This window comes from Gadus macrocephalus, chromosome 7 (assembly GCF_031168955.1).
Source record: "Gadus macrocephalus chromosome 7, ASM3116895v1".
Taxonomy (NCBI): domain Eukaryota; kingdom Metazoa; phylum Chordata; class Actinopteri; order Gadiformes; family Gadidae; genus Gadus; species Gadus macrocephalus.
Window position 1 is genome coordinate 10,907,513 of NC_082388.1, and position 19,843 is coordinate 10,927,355.

The window sequence follows — 19,843 nt, forward strand, 5'->3', positions numbered from 1 at the left end:
AAAATATTAAGACACATGTGTGCTTAATTACCCAATAGACAGCCATGGCGGGAGTTTTAATATCACATTAAGCCTGCTGAAGGTGACATGACAATGAGGCCATGGACTTCTAACTGCATTTTAAAAACATAACTGATAAACGATTTCAGAAGGTTTATTGGTTTACTTTATCATTAAATATGGGCTCTTAAAATAGATTACCATAAGAGTGTACGAGTGCAGGACACTTTTAAATTACCTGCATCGAGTTAACCTGATGTGTTTTATAAACGGTATTCGAATCTATGTTCTCAACAGAGGCCAGCTCTGCAGTAACTTGGAAGTTTCTTCACTGAAATGACTTTTGCAGGCAATCTTCTGCAGTGCTGCAGAAAACGGTCCTAGGCCTACTTAACTCGGGTCTCGCTTTGAGAGTAGTCTCTATTGTGCACCATGTGCCCAAACTACTAAACATGGGACCAGCTATGCTTACAGGGGCCAAGACATAGCGCTTAGATAACACCCAATGTCCCCATAAAGGTTATACGATGTAAAACCAGTTAAATTCGACGCCAGTATCTCAGTGTACAAACCACCCATCAGTCAGTATTAAAAACAAGGGTTTATTCAAAATTGTGAGCAAAAACGTAAAGAACAACGCGAGAGGAATGCAATAAAAGAAACAGCTCTTTCAGTGAACAATTGGGTGGCCCTTAAAAGGGCCGTTGGGGTATCAAGTCATTGAGGATCAGGGCAGCAGCCTAGTACTCCTGGGACTGAGACGAGGCCTTCTTCCCCGCCTTGCCGGCACTGGGCGCCGCAGCCTGCCCGCCTGTCTTCTTCGGCAGGAGGACGGCCTGGATGTTGGGGAGCACGCCTCCCTGGGCGATGGTCACCCCGCCGAGCAGCTTGTTCAGCTCTTCGTCGTTACGAACCGCCAGCTGGAGATGTCGGGGGATGATGCGAGACTTCTTGTTGTCCCTCGCAGCGTTGCCAGCCAACTCCAGGATCTCGGCGGTGAGGTACTCCAGCACGGCGGCCATGTAAACAGGAGCTCCGGCACCCACTCTGTGGGCATAGTTGCCCTTCCTCAGCAGACGGTGGACGCGGCCGACAGGGAACTGCAGCCCGGCTCTGGAGCTGCGGGTCTTAGCCTTTGCGCGGGCCTTTCCGCCGGTCTTTCCTCTTCCAGACATTTTCGATGATGATCGCGTTGGGGTAACTGCTCAAAACTAGCACTGCAGCTCGCTGATAGTCCTTGGTTGAGGTTGACCCGGATATATATCGTTACAGAACAAGCCCCGCCCACACGGTTGAGTAGGTTATGAACAAAAAAAACGATTGGTTTGAGTACTTCACCTATGACCAATCAGGTTCGCGGTTCGAGAAGAGGATTTTCCCTCCTTCGTGCCATTGGTTTATGTGCCCGCCTCTCAAGTTTTAGCGGCAATCAGGACAGCTTTTTTTAAACTTTGAACATTTTGGCGCTCTGCACATTCTGTAACCGTGGCCAATCAAACTACACACACATCTGTTCTAGACTGAGAGGCTTGAAAAATAATTTATTTGCAATATAGTAAACATTATTTTCACATTGAGGGCATTTCAAATTGTAAATGGCATATGACAATAGTTGCCTTACCTTTTACACAACATTTTTCTGTGGTTTTATTGGCGAATTTAAAGGTCAAACGCAGATGTAAGATGTTTATTGACATTGGGTGATGGCTTCCTTTTGAACTTTGGTGGTCATGACCCTATCTTTCTATCTAAGAACTCTATTCTTTCGTACGGTAGAAAATGTCTTAAATTAGCAGTTCTGAACTTAATGTTTGCACACATAACATACCATCTTTCCTTAGTTCCCATACTAAGGTTGTCTTTTGAGGAACAAATACTAACAGACAGGACATATCTCTTGTACAGTATATTGACATACAGCCCTGAGAAATCAGCATCTGTTGAATTCAATTATATCCTGTAGCTCCAGATTCAATGTTTTTTTACTCAACCTGAATTATATATTTACAAATCTATAACAATATTGCTGATGGACATTTCTTGAATTAAATCATATGCTTGTAAATAGGTTTATGGAGGTAAAAGTTATTAGAACAATGTTATTTGATGTGTGGAGGTAACTGCAAGATCACAAGACACCAATACATAATTGCCAGTGTGCTTGCCACACCCGTTACCAGATAATTATTCTGTATAAAATAGAAAGAAAAAATGAATTACTGCAAAAGGTTTTACACCCTTAGAATACAGTAAACATGCATGCATAACATGACACTTAAATGCTTTTTATTGAAAACACTACTGGAAATGAAGAATTGAGACTATATTCTATGATGTCTTGATGTTCAGGGTTCCCCTGTTGCAGTTATTTATGTATTTATATTTGATATACAGTTTATGTAGGGTTGTTATGCTTGCAAAGCTCTCTGTTTGTTTCTTCACTCAGTTGTTTAAATACAAACAAATAAAAATGAACATGTTTTGATTTGTGAGCGTTTGAGTACATGTGTTACTATTTCATTGTATGTCTCTTCATGGAACTACCAAACAATATAAAACAATACCTGCAATGTTTTGCCTACATTAAGTTACATTAAAAAACCTTATTAAAAACCCCAAATGTATAAGCAAGACTTTTATGTACACCTAATTCCAGATCGAGGCATTGATTTATTAACTCGTAAATTATTAAGTACATTATTTTAATTTACTATACAAAATAAAAATAAACACACAAATCAATGTTTATAGCCTACTATACAACTCAACACAAATAGCGCTAAAATAGCACTTGAATTTTTTAAGTCAGAGTAGTACATCACTTTTTCCTAAAGTCCTATGCGACTCCAATCAGTTCATAAAATAATGTGCTAATGACAACAAAATAAAAACGGTAACCAGAGTGCAAACAATAGTAATATCCGTATGTCAATAAATAGTTGTTACAGTTACAATCCCATCTCCAGTGCCCCCTTGTGTATAAAAGCGCATACAGCATTTCATCATTTGTATCTGATTCACAATTAAGAAGGAGCACTATGTACGGTTTGTTTTGTTTCTTTGTCTATACAGTCAGTAGTCAGAACACAAAGTTAAAATGGCCACACATGTCTTAATGTATTTACTACACCTGCCAGGTGTAGTAAGTACATTATTCCAAGCCTTAATTTGAATAACATATATTAAAACGTTTTAGTCATTGGCATAAAAAAAAGAAATGCAACTCGCGTGTTTCAACAATCCACAGGTATATTGCTGGTCGTATTGCCCATGTCGAACAGTCTCCAAATCTTACTCAATGACCCTCTAATCCCCAGCAGCAGAGGATACAACCCCCCCAAAATAAGGAAAACACCTTAAATACCACATGAGGTGTCACTCGTTATACCTCCTTACGACTGCTCCCATGTTGTCCTGAAGTGCAGGTGTTTCTCTCCGAGTCCTTCCCAGGGGAGTCTTTGCAGAGACCGACAGGTGAAGCATCGCCCGCCCGGGGCGCATCGCCCACCTGTCTGTGATGTCATGAATGATGTCATAGTGCTTAGCGTCCCGTCAGCAACAGCACACGAAACCGAGGTCGAAGAGGAGGTCCGCGCCAACACCCGCGGCCGCCGCCGCCGCCGATCCAACCGAATAAAGTGACCCTGCGTGGCTGTGATCCCGGTCGCCGTGGCGATCAGTTCCCCGGCGCCCCGGCTCCTCCGTTGGCGGCGCCGCCGCTCTTGGACTTCCCCGACGAGCGGAAGGAGAAGCGCTTGATGAGGCGGCGCGAGAAGCTCCCGGAGCTCTTGCGCTTGAGGGTGGAGGCGGCGGGGGCGGAGGCGGCCGCGCCGGCGCCCTCCCCCGTCTGGGAGAGGTCCTCGTGGGACTGGCTGACGGCGGGGTCCTTGTCCCGGCGCCGTCGGCGGAACAGCAGCTTGGAGCCGCTGCGGAGGAAGCCCACTGGGGGACGGGGGGCAGGGGTACAGGGGAACGGGGGGCGGGGGGGCACAACGATGGACGTCATTGGTCCAGTTTAAGAAGTTGGAATCGGACCAATGACCCGACTTTTACACCCTCATTTCGATATTATATATAGCACTCATTATTTAGGTTTTAATAGTATTTCCTTACTACTTTGATGCATTTGTCTACCTTTCTGTTAAACTGGTCCCATGTGATCGATATTTACAGACCTATAAAAGAAGCGACCATGACTTGGACAGGGATCTGTCAGCGAGAGAGACGAAAGGGGGCGCTACCTTTGTGGTCCTTGAGGCTGCGTGTCTCCATGACGCCGTTGGAGCCGGTGTCGGACTCCACGTCGTCGACCGAGGGCCGCTCCGACGCGTCCGACGGCGTCCTCTCGTCCGGGTCCGGCCGCGGCAGCGCCCCCTGGTGGTGGGCGTGCATGGCGGCGTCCATGGCCGCCGCGTAGCCCTTCGACAACGCGTTGTCGTCCTCTGAGAGGGGGGCCTGGCAGAAACACACTCGGTGTTAGTCCATTGCATACCATCAGATCAGGGCATAACCCTGATCGGTTTTATCTGTGTGGTGGGACAAAGCAATTGGTTACATTGGAGAATTAGTGAATGGAAGCAAATGTTTACCGGCAGAATATAAAATAACTCCTAATTTAACAGGCTTTTGATCTCTAAGTCAGGTAGGCCTATTAATAGATACACTTTTTTGTATTTTTTAGCCAATTACTGTGTAGGGGAACGTTTGACACATTTTCAGTAGGACGCGTGGAGCACGCCCTGGCCTGGTTCGGAGGTTCTCCACAGGTTTCTAATTAAAAGCGTGAATGCGGTGACACAATTTCCTCGGCCCTGACCTTTGACACCCCTGAGATAATGAGCGTGCTCCTTTTAGTCGGAGTCTTCCTGGAGACTCTGCCCGAGGCGTCCGTCAGCTGCCTGATGGCCGTCTCTGCTACGGGGTCCAGGCCGTTGGTGACTGGGGGGCTCACTGGGGCGTTCAGCACACACACACACACACACACACACAGACACACACAGAAACACACACACACACACACACATAGACACACACAGATAGACAGACACACACACGCACACACACGCACACACAGACACACACACACACACACACACACACACACACACACACACACACACACACACAGATAGACAGACACACACACACACACACACAAATGCATATCCACCCACACATAGAAAAAGCCAGAAGAAACAGGAAACACAAGTTCTAAATTATTCAAACTCATTCTAAAGATGGCCCACACCCTTGTCAGAACATATTCCCTAACCATACATTTTGTCAGAGGAGGGTAAGGAGTGTAAGGAGTTGGTGTCAGCGTTCGATTTGACAAACGATTACTTAAACGTGAGAGTTTGATGTGCGGTTTCACATGTCAGAACACTGTCTGTTATGTCTTGTGTGTCATTTGTTCTGAGGTTTATGTAGTGCAGCTGTCACAGTACACTCTCAGTTGTATTCCCCTGTAGGGGTCCTGGATTAACTGCATCCAAACATAGTGTCTTTCAATGTGCCTGAACACCAGGAAGAGCAGCCTGGTGCTCTAAATGCCCCTGTTCACACACAGGAGCTTTGTGTATGTCTGTACCTCTCTCTGTAGTCTGAAGCTTATTATAGTGTTCCGTTCCCTACTCACAGCTGGGAACTGGGCTGCCCCTGCTGTCAGACAGGACTGTGGGTCCCTTCTCCGTCACCTCCACCTTGTAAGGGGAGGGCAATGGGGATTCACCTGCAAAGAAACACACCCACATGTAGGTAAACATCCAAACCAGAGAACGCACAAAGCCCCCGCTGTTATCAGTAAAGCAGTCGGTAGGACTTCGAAGTTGATGTTGCGAGATATATTTTGGCAAGCCGAGACCATTGGTGCCCGCCCCAATTACAGACCGACCGTTTTATTCTGTTTCAGTTTGGTACCCGCACGTTCCCTTAGTTAAGTCCATTGGGAGCGCCACGGACACGGGGGATATCGGAACGAAAACTAATTCCGCCCGCCGTACCTTTTTGACACCATCGCTAGTAAGACACAATGTTTCGCCTCGGCATGATCGGAGGAGATTTCGGGCAATCCTTTGATAGACAAGAAGTGCAAGGAAAAAAAAACGCAGAGGCGTGCGTTTGTGTGAAGACTGCTGGCCTCTTCAGACCCCCCACGCAGACGGACCCTATAAAGACACACTCTCCCCGCCGTTGATGAGCCATGACACACCTCGGTCGCGCTCCTTGGGCCGCGACTGGACCGTGGTAACCGTGGTGACGATGGTTCCGTCCGGCATGACGGTGCGGTCCACGTCCACCTTCTTGGTCGGGGTCAGCGAGCTGCGGAGCGACGAGGGGCTGTGACCCCCGCACGACCCCTCCGACTCCACATACAGCAGCTGTGTTTGGGATGGATTTATTAGATTATGGATGATGCGTATTTAATTATCATATGTGATATGTGATACAGAAGGAGATTCTGTATCGATGTATATTTTTTACATATTTTGTATTATATAAAAAACATATAACAAATTATATTTGATCTATGTTATATATTGTATACATTATATGTACTTAAACATATTCTATTTTATATAAGATTCAATTCCCAATATGCCTGACTATTTTCAAGTTACAGCAAGAGACCATTTCTTTATTTGTATCCCCAACTGTCCCACACAGTTCACAGAATTAGTTTGAAACACATTTTTAAACTGAGTTTATATTCTAGCTCAAACTGTTAAACTGCCTGCTAATTTGGTACTTTTCCGACCTTGGAGTTATAAAAAGAAATGGTCTAAAATACAAATATGGCCACAGTTGGCTAGTATGATATAAAAATATATATTTCCTTCAAGTAGGTCAAGCCCATTCCCTCCAAGATCAAGATCTGAAGAGACGTTTGACTGCAGCTGCCACTAAAACCAGCGTTAACCCTGCCGGCTCACAGGCATTAGTATAGCTACGCAAAACAAATACAACTATACAAGTATCACACATCAAACATAAAAGTGTACTTTAACCTCACATCGTTGCTCTCAAGCGTTTGAGCCAACACATACATGTGTGGCCCCTCCCCCGCCCTCCAGGTGAACTCACCTCTAAGGTGACGGTGACGTCGGGGGCCAGGCCGTGCCCGGGGCTCACCGACACCGTGAGGGGCCCGGTGGGCCCCTTACCCCCCACGTCCAGCGCTATGGAGGCCTGCCCAGGCAGGAACTCTACAGGGAGAAGGTCAGCTGGGTTAATAAGACAGCATTTACTCTACCATGTGGCATTAAGGGCAGGGACACATGTTGCACATTTTTCATTTGGTTAGAATTTTTTGGTTTAGCTTGACTAGTTAAAGACACTGGAAACAGGCGTCCGACTCAAACCAATTATTAACCATTGTTATTATTTCATGGAGGACCACCGAAGCTTCAGGCCTTTCATCGTATACTTTACATCCATGTAGAATCAGAAATGTAGTGTTGCCGACTAATCTAATAAGAACCCACACACACAGAAGTGGAGTTGAGTGGAGCGTCTCCATGACAATTTGGGCATGAATGCAACACAAAGACGTAAGTGTTTGCCCTACACTTTGGATGAGGTGTCAACCGCAATATGCTAACAACTGGCACTGTAATGCTAAGTGTGTAGACAGGGCCATTTGTTCTGAGTATCACATACAGCGCTTGCCTCCACATGCTTGTCGGGTGAATCGGGAAGGAACAAAACGGCCGACAATATAGACGAGAAACCCAAACCGACTGCTGCAGTCTGACTGGTTGGTTTCCAAGTTCCCCCTCTACCCAAAGTGAACTTTCACTGGTAAAACTACAAATGACCCGTAAAGTGTGTTGAACTAGTTTACTGCTGCAGTCGGACTACCATCCACAGAGAACCCAGTGCAGCTGGTTCTGAAGGGCCCAACATTGCTATCACCTCAATTGTTCCAGTAACAACATCCACCGCCACAGGAATAACTACTAATGAACCGAGAGGATACTCTCCTGAACGCCTTCTGCCTGATCATCTAGTGAACAACTATCTAAATCACTTTATAATAACTACAAGAAATAGTAGTTCTTATAAAGTAATAAGCTACTTTTTTTTTTAGCTAACTCAAAATCAAAAGGTTCAAGGCTAAATTGGACCGGGGAGGCGGAGTGTTGCACCGAGAGGGTCGGACTCCAAAACAAAGGGATCCGGGTTTGATCCCCCATTTCCACATCCTAACCTATAGATATCCTCGAGATGCTCAAGGACTTGCTCATTAAGGACCTGTGTCTGAATTCTGTTCAGTGATCGATCTCAGACCCTATCCAGATGAATTTAGACTCAACTAAACGATGACTCAGCGGGTTCTGGGAGAGACCACGTGGATGTGGCGGTGTGTTCTGGGGCGGACTTTGCCTCGTCACCGGGCTGCGCCCTAGCGCTGAGCGCAGGCCTCCCTTGCAGCCAGCGGTAGTAAATTACTATCGAGTGTTGCCTTACGCTCTCTGGCGCCGCTCTGCTCCAGGAGTCTTATCCTCAGCTCTTTGGTCTCGGGCTGCAGATCCCTTTAAAACACACACACACACAAGCGCACACACACACACACACACATACGCATACAGCCACGTTCACACACACGCACACACACACACACACACACACACACACACACACACACACACACACACACACACACACACACACACACACACACACACACACACACACAGGCATACGCACACAGCCACCCGCACACATAATGCAGACACACATATGCATACAAAGACACACACACACACACAGGCATACACAGATACACACACACAAGCACACACGCAGGAAACGAAAATCAGCAGTGGTGTAAGAATTTAAAGCAAAACTCTGCTACACAGATCTTCCAGCGCATCCCTCAAAGCGCCCCGATAAGAGCAGTCAGGAGAGGGGTGGAGCACTAGAGCACTGTGCCGACGCAGGGCCTTTCCATCGGCTCACTGAGATCCGCTGACAATGCAAACATACGTTCTGAATGCAATACACTTCAAACACATGCCACTGCTGAACGGGTGTCAGACTGTGTACACTGTTTCAAGGTACTGAAGACCATGGACACAACGATGCTAGGATATTATAATAGTCAACTTCTTGAAATGCTGCTTCGCTGCTGAACAGCCTGAACAGAAATGCTGGTTTCCGGGTCGATTCTTCATAGTATGTATCACCATGAAAGGCCAGGTTCATACTACAAACGAGGGGTAAAGTCAAAGTGCTTACAATGTTATGTCTTCACTCCAGCCCAGTGAGCAGGCCGGGCTGCCAGGTACGCACACAAACCCAGTCCTCTTCTCTGTGGATGACTGGTCCAGACTCAACACACAGCACAGCTCAGCTGGGCTGGTCCACTGGCCTGCACACACAGGCCCGAACACACACACACACACACACACACACACACACACACACACCAGACACACCAGACACACACACACACGCACACACACACACACACACACCAGACACACACACACAGACAGACACAGTCGCACACACATGGGCACACAGACAAACACAGAGCACACACGCACACCTTAGCACCCGGCGGGGAACATGGCTAGACGTGGTCCTGGGACAGAACAAAGGCAGGGAACAAAGGTCTGACCTTTATGGCAGGTTGCCCTCAGCTGGCGGAGCGTGAGCCGGTGAACGGGCACGCACTGGGGAGCAGGGGTCAGCCACCCAGACTGGTGCTCCGGAGTGACCTGAGCACCAACACACAACAGCACACATCTGACGTCCAGCGCCAGCCACGCCTTTATGACACAACCCCGGTGCCTAGAGGCTCTGGCTGGCTGAGTTTGAGTTGCAGCACAAACACTACTGGGAGTTCGACACGAGGTGCCACGAAGTCAGCTGAAACCCCGGTCTGTTTTTAACAGACAGCTTCAGAGGTCATGAAGGGGGGCGACGTTGAACCCTCCGGCTGAGTCTCCCGGCCGGGATTCAACCGCCCCTGACAAACTCGACGATAAAGCCCCATAATAAGATAAGAGAGAAGGACGGCAACCCAGCGAAGCAGCCGTAGGCCAAAACACTCTGAACCCTGTTTGCAGTTGTTCATTTTTGAATGAGTTTTTTTTTACACAGGCAACAATAACCGTGCGAGCGAGGAGAAAACATCGCTAACACAGCTTTTGAACCCCCGAGGGCCGGTCTCCAGGGGATGGGGGCGGGCCTTACGGTGGCGCTGCTCTCACAGGAGCGGAGGCTGAGCACAAGGGAGGGCTGAGTGCTGTACAGGGCGTCCTCAACCAGCTCCTTTATGGTGTTCAGGTCCGCCTCGCCCTCCGCACCCTGCACACACACACACACACACACACACACACACACACACACACACGCACACCACATAAATATTAACCACAGCGATGACTAAACCACCCTAACTGTACCGTACGATTCGTATGCACAATGTTTACACTGACGTGGAGCCTTATACAGTCTGTACTATACATACTGTGCCGTACGTGTTCGCATTGTTCTTTTCTAATCATACTTCTTAGGAGCTTTTGCGACGCAAATGTAGGTCTCCCTTGCCAATTGAGCCAGAGAGAGAGAGAAACGGGGAGTGAGTGCTGCATGCTAGCACGGCTGTGATGATGTAATGCAGGCTGTGGCGGCTGTGTAGGTGGCAACAGTAGCCCGCTGGTGACCTGTTTGTGGAGCTTGCGTGGAGACACACGCAGGGCCAACGGCGGCTGCTTGGAGAGGGACCAGGACACCAGCAGCCCCCCCTCCTTCGCCTCCTCCAGAGACGCCACCAGCTGAGGGGGCAGAGGGAGAGAGAGGGAGAGGGAGGGAGGGAGGGAGGGAGGGAGGGAGGGAGGGGGAGAGAGAGAGAGAGAGAGAGAGAGAGAGAGAGAGTGAGTGAGTGAGTGAGAGAGAGAGAGAGAGAGAGGGAGAGAGAGAAAGAGAGGGAGTGGGAGAGAGAGAGAGAGGGGGAGAGAGAGAGAGAGAGAGAGAGAGAGAGAGAGAGTGAGTGAGTGAGTGAGTGAGTGAGTGAGTGAGTGAGTGAGACAGAGAGAGAGAGAGAGAGAGAGAGAGGGGGAGAGAGGGGGAGGGGGGGGGGAGAGAGAGAGAGAGAGATAGATAGATAGATAGATAGATAGATAGATAGATAGATAGATAGATAGATAGATAGATAGATAGATAGATAGATAGAGAGAGAGAGAGAGAGAGAGAGCAAGAGAGAGAGAGAGAGAGAGAGAGAGGGAGGGACAATAAGTTAGCTAAGGGTCCATGTATCCACACGAAATATCCCTTCATCTCTTCGTTCTGAGGGAAGGCTGGTCAGGGAAATATAAGGCCTCAGCCGCCGACCAACCAATTTACATGCAAATTTGAATGCCGATGCAAAGCAGAGCCGGGGCCCTCCGGTGTTGTGTTGAGAGAGGGGCCAGGGACATGTATTTGCAAGACCCATCAGCGTAGGAGACAGGTGGAGCGTGAGGGCGAGCGTACCTTCGCCACTACGGGCTCTATGGTGACCTGGTAGGTGTCCATGGAAACGGCGGCGTGCGACTGCTGCGTGACCGTCACTGGAAACGTGACAGAGTCCAGGCGGCAGTCACAATGCAAGACCTGCAGAGAGCAGGGGCCACTGTCATTAAGAGAAGCCATTACGGTCAAACGGGGGATTAAAACGCTCAGACAATCAGTCAAATACACTGGGGACAGATTTAGACTGTTGTCCTGTACCAAAGCACTAGGACTTTATTCCTTTAATGGTTCAGTGGACAGGGACAGTACCCAATAAAACGTGAGCAGGGAAAAGCTGATTTACATGCAAGTCATACATTCAAATTCATTCTATAACTGCTGAATGCATACCATTCACCCAAATCCTTAGGAATAGACAAGCTGATGCTTCAGTATCTTAAAAGGGATCCGGCGGGTCCAGATCTTCATTACGATCACAGGAGGCTTTCGAGGCAAAACAAAACTAAACCTGCATTGTGCACAACATTGTATGCATTCTCGGCCTGTGGCAATCTGGACCAGGGCTTCCGAACAAAGCGTCCCGGGAAGTTATGAATGAAAGTCCATTATACGTATAATTACACGCGGCGGCAATGAAGACAGGATTACAGAGATTATCGAAGGCTATTAATAACCGTCAAATCAATGGAACACCACCTACCATGCTGCGTGCTGATTGGTCTGTGCATGTCACACGCTCGATGGCAGTGGAGGCCGTCAGTGGCAGAGTGCTGTCGAAGGTTATCTGGATGGAGCTCTGTGGAGGGGGGGGGGGGGGGGGGGGGAGGAGAATAAACACATCGTCATCGTCAAGTCATCGTCCAACCGTGATGAAACACAGACGCTTGCAATGGAGCAGATGTTTTTAATGCTAAACGATTTACAACGATGTCAGAGGTCGTTAAGGAGCGGGTTGGGCTAGGATGCCTGCATGTAAGGCTTTGGAGACCGGGTACCTTTAGGCTGGGGGCTGATGCGTAGGGACGGTAGTCTTCAGAGGAACTACACCATCCATCCCTGTTAGGCGCTCTTTATAATGGCCGGTTAGGCCTACCAAGCAACTGCATACTCGCTCCAGGAAATACTATTAAGTGGGACGTTTAATGCATTTGACGCAGTGTGATAAGGGTATGTTGTTCATGATGGCGGAAGGGTAATGGTACACATGAGGTTATTTCTTGCAACTGAACCATCTTGTTTCCACTTCTCTGGCTAAAACATTTTTTTAAATTGATATTTTTGACGTCAGAGCTCTTGGCAAAACTAATTCTTGCCTCGATCACATGAGTAGTTTGAGTTAATGATCGAACCACAACCTTGTTTAAAACATTCCTTACCAGGAACTCCTCACAATGACCTGATGTTGCCGATAAGCAATGTGGAAAACTAATTTAAGACATTTGTAGATGGGGATGCAGAGCTACTACTGTTATCTAGTCAGTATCCATCCACACTAGAAGCTCAGTGTGTACAGCCCCGTTCGACTGTAGTTTAGTGTATAGTGGCTGTCTGCACTCAGTGGCCTGCAGTCTTTGGCAAAGCTGAATATAGCATATGCTTGTCCACATGGGATTGGCTATGGACGGATGGTCCAACTCCAATGCACTGCGCGAGACATTCACAAATGCACGTGTTATTGTGTTTTAACAGTTATTATGGCAGAGTAATGACTCTGTTTTGTAAGGCCTTTTCAGAAGGTGTCACAAACTGATGGCAAACATCTCATGCATCAGCAGAATATATTGGCGGCGAGAAGCACATTTATCAGTCGCCCCCTCAGTGTATGGAAAAGGGATGTGCAGAGAGAATATATGATATAAATATATCCTCTACCAGGGCATATGTTCCTTCAGAGCGTCTTATCTCTATCAAATAGAGCAGGGGAGGCAGAGCAGAGGTGGGAGAGCCTCAAGCGACTCAGTCACACAATGAGAGAGAGCGAGAGAGAGAGAGAGAGAGAGAGAGAGAGAGAGAGAGAGAGAGAGAGAGAGAGAGAGAGAGAGAGAGAGAGAGAGAGAGAGAGAGAGAGAGAGAGAGAGAGAGAGGGATTGGGTCAGGAGGGCAGGGAGCCAAGACAATGCTGCAGGCTTACGCAGTATCACTGACAGTGTAGTCATGTGACTGTCATATGACTGACTCACCTGTATTACCTATTGTGTTTGCTCCGCTGTCAAGATGCTCAGTTACACGCCCAGTTCCAAGGTGCAGGGCCAAACCCAATAGCATTTATTATTCACGTCCTGTACAATGCCTTATTCATATGAACACCGACTTGAAGATTGATGCTGTACTTATTTTGTAGATTAGATTTCAACTTTCGGCAATTGCTTTAAACAGGTCCACTCGCTCTGATGCACGGAAATATGCTGTCTGTTACAGAAAGACATTGTGTCATGTTGTACTTTGTTTTACAGTCCATGATGCAAATCCTACATCGCCAAAAGATAACTTTATCAGTATACATTAGTAGAAGGTATTTATTGTAGTTCAATAAAATATCTATGATTTAATAATTCACTCTAAAGGATTGAGGGAGTGATCAAAGGCCACATAGGGGTCCCTTCTCCTCCTTTAACCAAGAGGAGCATCTGGGTGAGCATCAAGGAAACCACCCCAGGGAACCCCTCCTCCTCTTGGGTCTCCCGCTGTGTGAAGAGCACCCTCTGATGGATCAAGTAGAGCCACGGACTCCCCCTTCCCACTGTGCATCCATCTATACGCAGGCTTTGAGGGAGTCTTGTCATGGAGCAAGATGTGTGATGCAAATGGAGAACGTTGGGTTCTCCTCAGCGTCAGCCCCAAGGGCGTGTGAGGGGACCATGACGGGGGGAGACGGGACCCCGGAGCCTCTGGGGAGAGGGGGGGGGGGGAACATCCAACCCCAACCCCTCCTGCCTGGCTGCTCCGGCCGTGAACCGATCCTCCCTGTGCGATGATATCCCGTGGGGGAGCGTGACGACCGAAGCGTTTATTCTCACGTCATCATTTAGCAGACATACGTAGCCAAAGAGTTGGATAAGTAATGGATAATAGTAATCATTGTTCCGCTTGTACCAGGGTGACCAACGACGTTTCACACATTTCATCTCTCAAGTTATTAGGGGTTTAAGGTCCTTGTCGGCTGCAACTAAAATCATCATCATTCGGCGCTTTGAGCATACTGTTTCTGCTTTGTCATGACACGTCTGCTTTGTAGATGTATTTGTAGCGCATCGGCTCGCAAGTGTTATCGAAAGATAATACACACCGTTGCAACGCTTTTGACCAATCAGAATCAAGTATTCAACTGTGCACTCAAAAAATGTCTTTAAGGAGTAGGTAAGGGGTCAGCGGCATCGTGCTCAAGGATGCACTATAGCTATGCACTCTAGCTAGACACAACATCTCTACCATGGAACTACTGTGAGCAATGTCTGTGATGGCAAATTTCGGAGCCGCCACACATTTAGCTGTGGAGTCGCTTCAAGTCATGCTCGTTCTGGCTGCAGATCGGGGATGGAGCGAGAGAGGGTGGGAGGCAGGGAGGGAGGTAGGAGGGGGGAGAGGAGGGAGGGGGACTCGGGCTCTCTGGAAACACACTGATAGCGCCATGCCATTGTCCGACCGCAGAACCTAATGGCTTTGACATTAGGAGTGCAGCGGGGACGAGACGCGCGGGCTGAGGGAACCGAGTGCTCGGCTGTACAGTACAATCACATTTGCCTCGCACCCGCGATCAACAAATTCAATTAGAAGTTGAGAAATGCGCACAATATCAGAGGGATGCATGATAGCTACTGTGCCGGCGTCCACAGGAAGTGGTCCGCAGGTTACTGTCCGCATGCGTCACTATGATGTGTGGATGTTATTTGTGCTCCGACTGAAATCAGCCTTACCCTCTACATTTGGGTATTATCCCGTGCGTTTGTGTGCGTGGGGTATGTTGACGTCTTTCTGCTGATATCGTCAACCGTAACCAGCTGTGCTGAGGGCCTTACCATAAATCCCGGGGATTATGGAGACAGAAGGAAAGTGAGCTTCTTTGCAGACCTTCAAATCATCGTAATTAAACTGGAGCCCTCCGGATGCAGACAAATCTGACTCAAGCCCACTGGTAGCACGTGACAACGGGTTCTCCTCCACACAGAGAGGGAAAGTCCTGGTCCCCTGTCCATCTACCGAATCATAGATGGACAATTTAGTCTGAAAGAGATAGGACCACACTAAGTCCTTTGATTTCACTTCATATTTGCAACCGAAAGACCTGAATCATTTAGTCCACACATAGATTTAATATTACTGCAGTCATTCTATTATTTTCCCTTCTTCGAAATCGCTTTGATCTCGGAGTCAAAGAAATCCAAAAAGAGGCAATTTGATCAATTTGTGCACAGTGCACCGCGTAAGTCTAGTGAATCAGTAGCACTGTCTCGTAACCACGGTGTCACATGCATAAAGGAATGCCTGAGCAAGGCCTTGACGTTACACTGGGCGGATCATCAAGCACAAAGTTGTCAGTTCTATACCAAACCTGAGCCTGCTCCTTCAAATTAAGGATTCCCAAGAAAAAAAAAAAAAAAAAAAGGATATCCAGTATAATATCAAATAAAACACAATCACATTGAAGATTTCTCAAAGTCTTCAAACTAAGAAGGCTATTTTTTTTTTTAAATTCTTTAGCTTTCCTTAAGGCGTAAACCAGATTGGCACAGTGACACTGAAAACATCCAACCCCTGAAGACATCAATGCAGATGTCTGACAACTGCCTGCACACGACACATCTAAGCCAATGTGTTTCTTGCTGCAGAGCTAGAATCACAGCATATGAGGCGGATAGCGTGTGTGGGGTCATAGTCTAGTGTCTCAGAGTGTCTCCTCCTGCTAAAGTGGCTGAGTCAACATGGCGGCCGTGCAGCAGGTGCATACGTGAGAGTCAATGAATGTGATATGACTCTACGTTGGTCACCTAATACCTGCCAAGTCTCCCGGTGCCCTGCAGGTTTTTCAAGTCAGGGGACTGCAGAAGCTGTTGAACAACAGACGTCTGTGGAACACGTTACACACTTAGTACTACACAAACATACAGACCTATAAAGATATTTATAAATGTGTGAATGTGAGCGAGTTTGTGCCTGTGTGTGTGTGTATTTTCAACGTTTACATACGATTTGTAATTGTTATGACAGCTAGCCTGCCTACACAGAAGCTAAACAATGTAATGTGTGTAAAGTGGAATGGCTTCATTGTCAGCTACTACATTGTTAGGGATTACTACTGCAGTTCGGTTGTTGTATGACTAATAGGGCATTTGGAAGATTAATACCACAGGCTGTTCTGTAATACATGCATCATTTTGTATGCATAGGCTTTTTTTCAGGGTCTTTGAGTTCAAGCGTTACACATTTGAGAGTATTAACCATGATCGATGAAGAACAAGTGTTGTTTAAGGTCTGTGCAATTCTATATAATGCATGAGATGCTGAAACATAAGATCTGTTTGATAGGGAAGTATTTGAAATATTTGCTTAATCCTGGTGTTCTCTATATAAATGCAACGGAGATCTGTTTGACTGTGAACTTGAATCAGCGTCTATTCAACATCCAGCAGCATAAGGCTTGAAAGGTAAACCTTGGACAAGCAAGGGCAGAGATGACCTTTCTGAATCACGACGGGCCTATAGTTTGTGATGTGGATCAATGGGTCCCCTTTTAAAACCCCATGTAGCCGTACGCATACATAACACAAACACATGACCGCCCACGCCCACATCCCCAATCCAGTAGGTATGAATATGAAGGTATGAATCACCTGAGTGAAATCTAATGTGGAAATACAAAAACAACGCTTAAGCTTGGTGGATGTTTACATCAAAGCACCTTACAGTGCGTAAATGCTTGGGTGGGAGGGCTGCGTTGGGAATGGAACCTCTAAGCCTTGCTCTACCAGTTGACCCCGACAAGACCCAATGGACCAATGGGGTCTTTATCGATGGTGTGAGAACTATACCATGAGCAAATGGTGGACCAGGGGGAGAGGATTAATTCTCTCTCAGCATAAGGAAATGCGAAGAAAAACGATTAGCAGTATTACTAGTATTATTATAAACGTATAACTGGATAGATAGACGATGAACAGAGTTGCAATACTGATAAAGCATTCCTTCTGTTGTACCAGGATGATGTCGATTGATCACAATTCTGCCTGACTGCATCAAGCAATTATGACAGACGCTTTTCAGTGTCATTATCACTCAAAAAATGACTGCATTCCCGATGTAGTGTGATCGTATTGGGGGATCTTACACAATGCCCCGATGCAATTCTATTCTTGATTACTGACACTTCAACGCCCACGCCACCAGTTAGTATAGCGAGTAGCAACCAACCCACACTTTTGCACTCTACGGAGCACACAGGTTAGGCTACACATGATCACAATCAGATGAATCATTCCCCATAGGCTTATACATATCCCCTCAAAAATGCTAAACGAAACCATATTCCAACAGCAGTATCAATAGGATATATGATATGCTGATCTTGCAAGTGTAGGTCGACAATTGCAGATATCAACCTACATTTGCAGCACGTTGATCACTTACCCCATGTCTGCAAGCTTGGTCATTCAAGGCTTTCACCCAGGCTCTCTGCCAGGGTTCCCCGAACGACTTGAAAGAAAACAGGGTGGAGAGTAAGCCTTTAGCCCCTGCTTCTGAAACAGCTCTTCCACTACGGCCTGGCCGGAGCCTGAGCAGGAAGCCCCGCCAGCCCCCCGTGTCTGTCCGGTGATCCTGGTGGATGACGGGAAGATGACGGGCTGCACTGTTGCCTACGAGATCCTTGGCCCTCCACGAACGCACAGTGGCTAGTGAATATTGGACGAGCCATGCCAACACTATAAACAAAGAGAGCAGGAAAAGCCCCACTAGACACCACCAGCAGCAGCCTCCGTTCTGGTCGGGCTTCATAGCGGTGTCCTTGTGCCGCTCATCGCGGTGAGGTGGACGGATCAGGGGACCGGGGAGTCCGTGGGGTCGGCAACGGTGTCTGTAAGGGGAGCAATAAATAGTCCGTCTTTGTGCTTCATTCGCGGGACAGGTCGTAGTAGGTAATGTTAAGGAATACGCAATCAGCCGGATGATATTCGGAGCGTGTGCCCCTTGACTCCAAAGAGCGCGTTTTGCAGCTCCGCGACAACAACACACCACGTTATTAGACGATGGTTCTGGTGCATTTTGCAACGCACTTACAATCTTACATGTTAATAATACCGACACCAAACGCCGTACGATGAGTAAAGAGGGTTAATGATCAGGAGATAGGGAGAAACAACTTTAAACGATGACACAAAGTTGACTATTCATTGCATTAAATATACCTACCGCTTTATTATGGCATGTGGACAATAGCGAAAGTGTTGTTGTCGATGTGCATCGCTTCAGTATATTCCGTCTGACCCGGCATACATCAGCGGTGTGTCGGTGGGACCAGAAGCCGCTGTCATCCAGCCATCCACCGAGTCTGCGCTCTGTTCATCCACCAGGACACAAGGAGTCTCCCTCCCCTTCCACAACCTCCGAGCCGACGTTTGCTTGCCTCGGCGATTCCCGTTCAAGCCTGCAGAGGGGGCTATAATGGGGGCGGCATGTGGCTCAGGAGGTAGCTGGTAACCGGAAGATTGCCAGTTCGATCCCCGGCTCCTCCTACCTGAGTGCCGAAGTGTCCCTGAGCCAGACCCCTCACCATATACTGCTCCCGTCCCAACCAACCGGCTTTCGCCCTGGTTGACTCCGCCGTCGATGTGTGAATGAATGGGTGAATGTGAGGCAGTATTAAAAATATATAAGTGGTTTGAATGGCCACTGATTAGAAAAGGGCTGTATAAATGCAGTCCATTTACCATTTACCATTTACCCACACAATGAGTCTCCCAAAACCTCTGAGCCGATACGTTTGCCTCGGCGGTTCCAGTCTGAGCCTGCCGAGGGCACTATAAGTCCCAATACAAGACGTAATACACAATAAATACCCGAGAGCCAAGCTCGCTAATCTTTTAAACGGGTGACCGAGGAGGATATAATGTGAATGTGAGAGGGAAATCACGGTGTAGCCCACATGTTGCAGGGATGTAACACTTTCATAGATATATCATCTGCTGCCAGAGGTTATGAAGCGTTATGACGGCTGGTATACCTTCAGTTCAATGCATTTAATATAATATCTGCCCGCCCGGTACACGTCACACAGTATTGGGTCAATTGTTTGTAACACATGAGAATATAAATATCCACATTTATTATTACTATTTGTAGTTATCTGAATCCGTATTAAAAGGCTGCATATATAACTTACCAACAGAGG

The 19,843-nt window shown here is 47.4% G+C and overlaps 2 protein-coding genes across 4 annotated transcripts; both read right to left on the bottom strand.

Annotated features, from left to right (window-relative positions):
• Window positions 1-588: 588 nt before the first annotated feature.
• Window positions 589-1,252, bottom strand: LOC132461542 (histone H2AX). Its single transcript, XM_060056709.1, has one exon. The coding sequence runs from the start codon at window positions 1,173-1,175 to the stop codon at window positions 741-743; it is 435 nt and encodes a 144-aa protein (XP_059912692.1). The 5' UTR covers window positions 1,176-1,252; the 3' UTR covers window positions 589-740.
• A 261-nt stretch (window positions 1,253-1,513) lies between these two features.
• c2cd2l (c2cd2 like) lies at window positions 1,514-19,826 on the bottom strand. Of its 3 annotated transcripts, XM_060056696.1 has the most exons (16): window positions 19,190-19,826; window positions 18,865-19,111; window positions 18,085-18,529; window positions 12,164-12,259; window positions 11,485-11,604; window positions 10,677-10,787; window positions 10,204-10,317; window positions 9,626-9,725; window positions 9,241-9,373; window positions 8,470-8,534; window positions 7,084-7,205; window positions 6,212-6,380; window positions 5,639-5,731; window positions 4,817-4,950; window positions 4,242-4,455; window positions 1,514-3,942 (listed from the first exon to the last, which is right to left on the bottom strand). In XM_060056696.1, exons 3-16 carry the CDS (start codon window positions 18,448-18,450, stop codon window positions 3,677-3,679), a joined length of 2,103 nt encoding a protein of 700 aa, XP_059912679.1. In that variant the 5' UTR covers window positions 18,451-18,529; window positions 18,865-19,111; window positions 19,190-19,826; the 3' UTR covers window positions 1,514-3,676. The 3 variants fall into 3 exon arrangements, with proteins under 3 accessions (XP_059912679.1, XP_059912677.1, XP_059912680.1); XM_060056694.1 differs by having other exon boundaries at window positions 18,865-19,826; XM_060056697.1 differs by lacking the exons at window positions 18,865-19,111; window positions 19,190-19,826 and having other exon boundaries at window positions 18,085-18,840.
• Window positions 19,827-19,843: the final 17 nt, after the last annotated feature.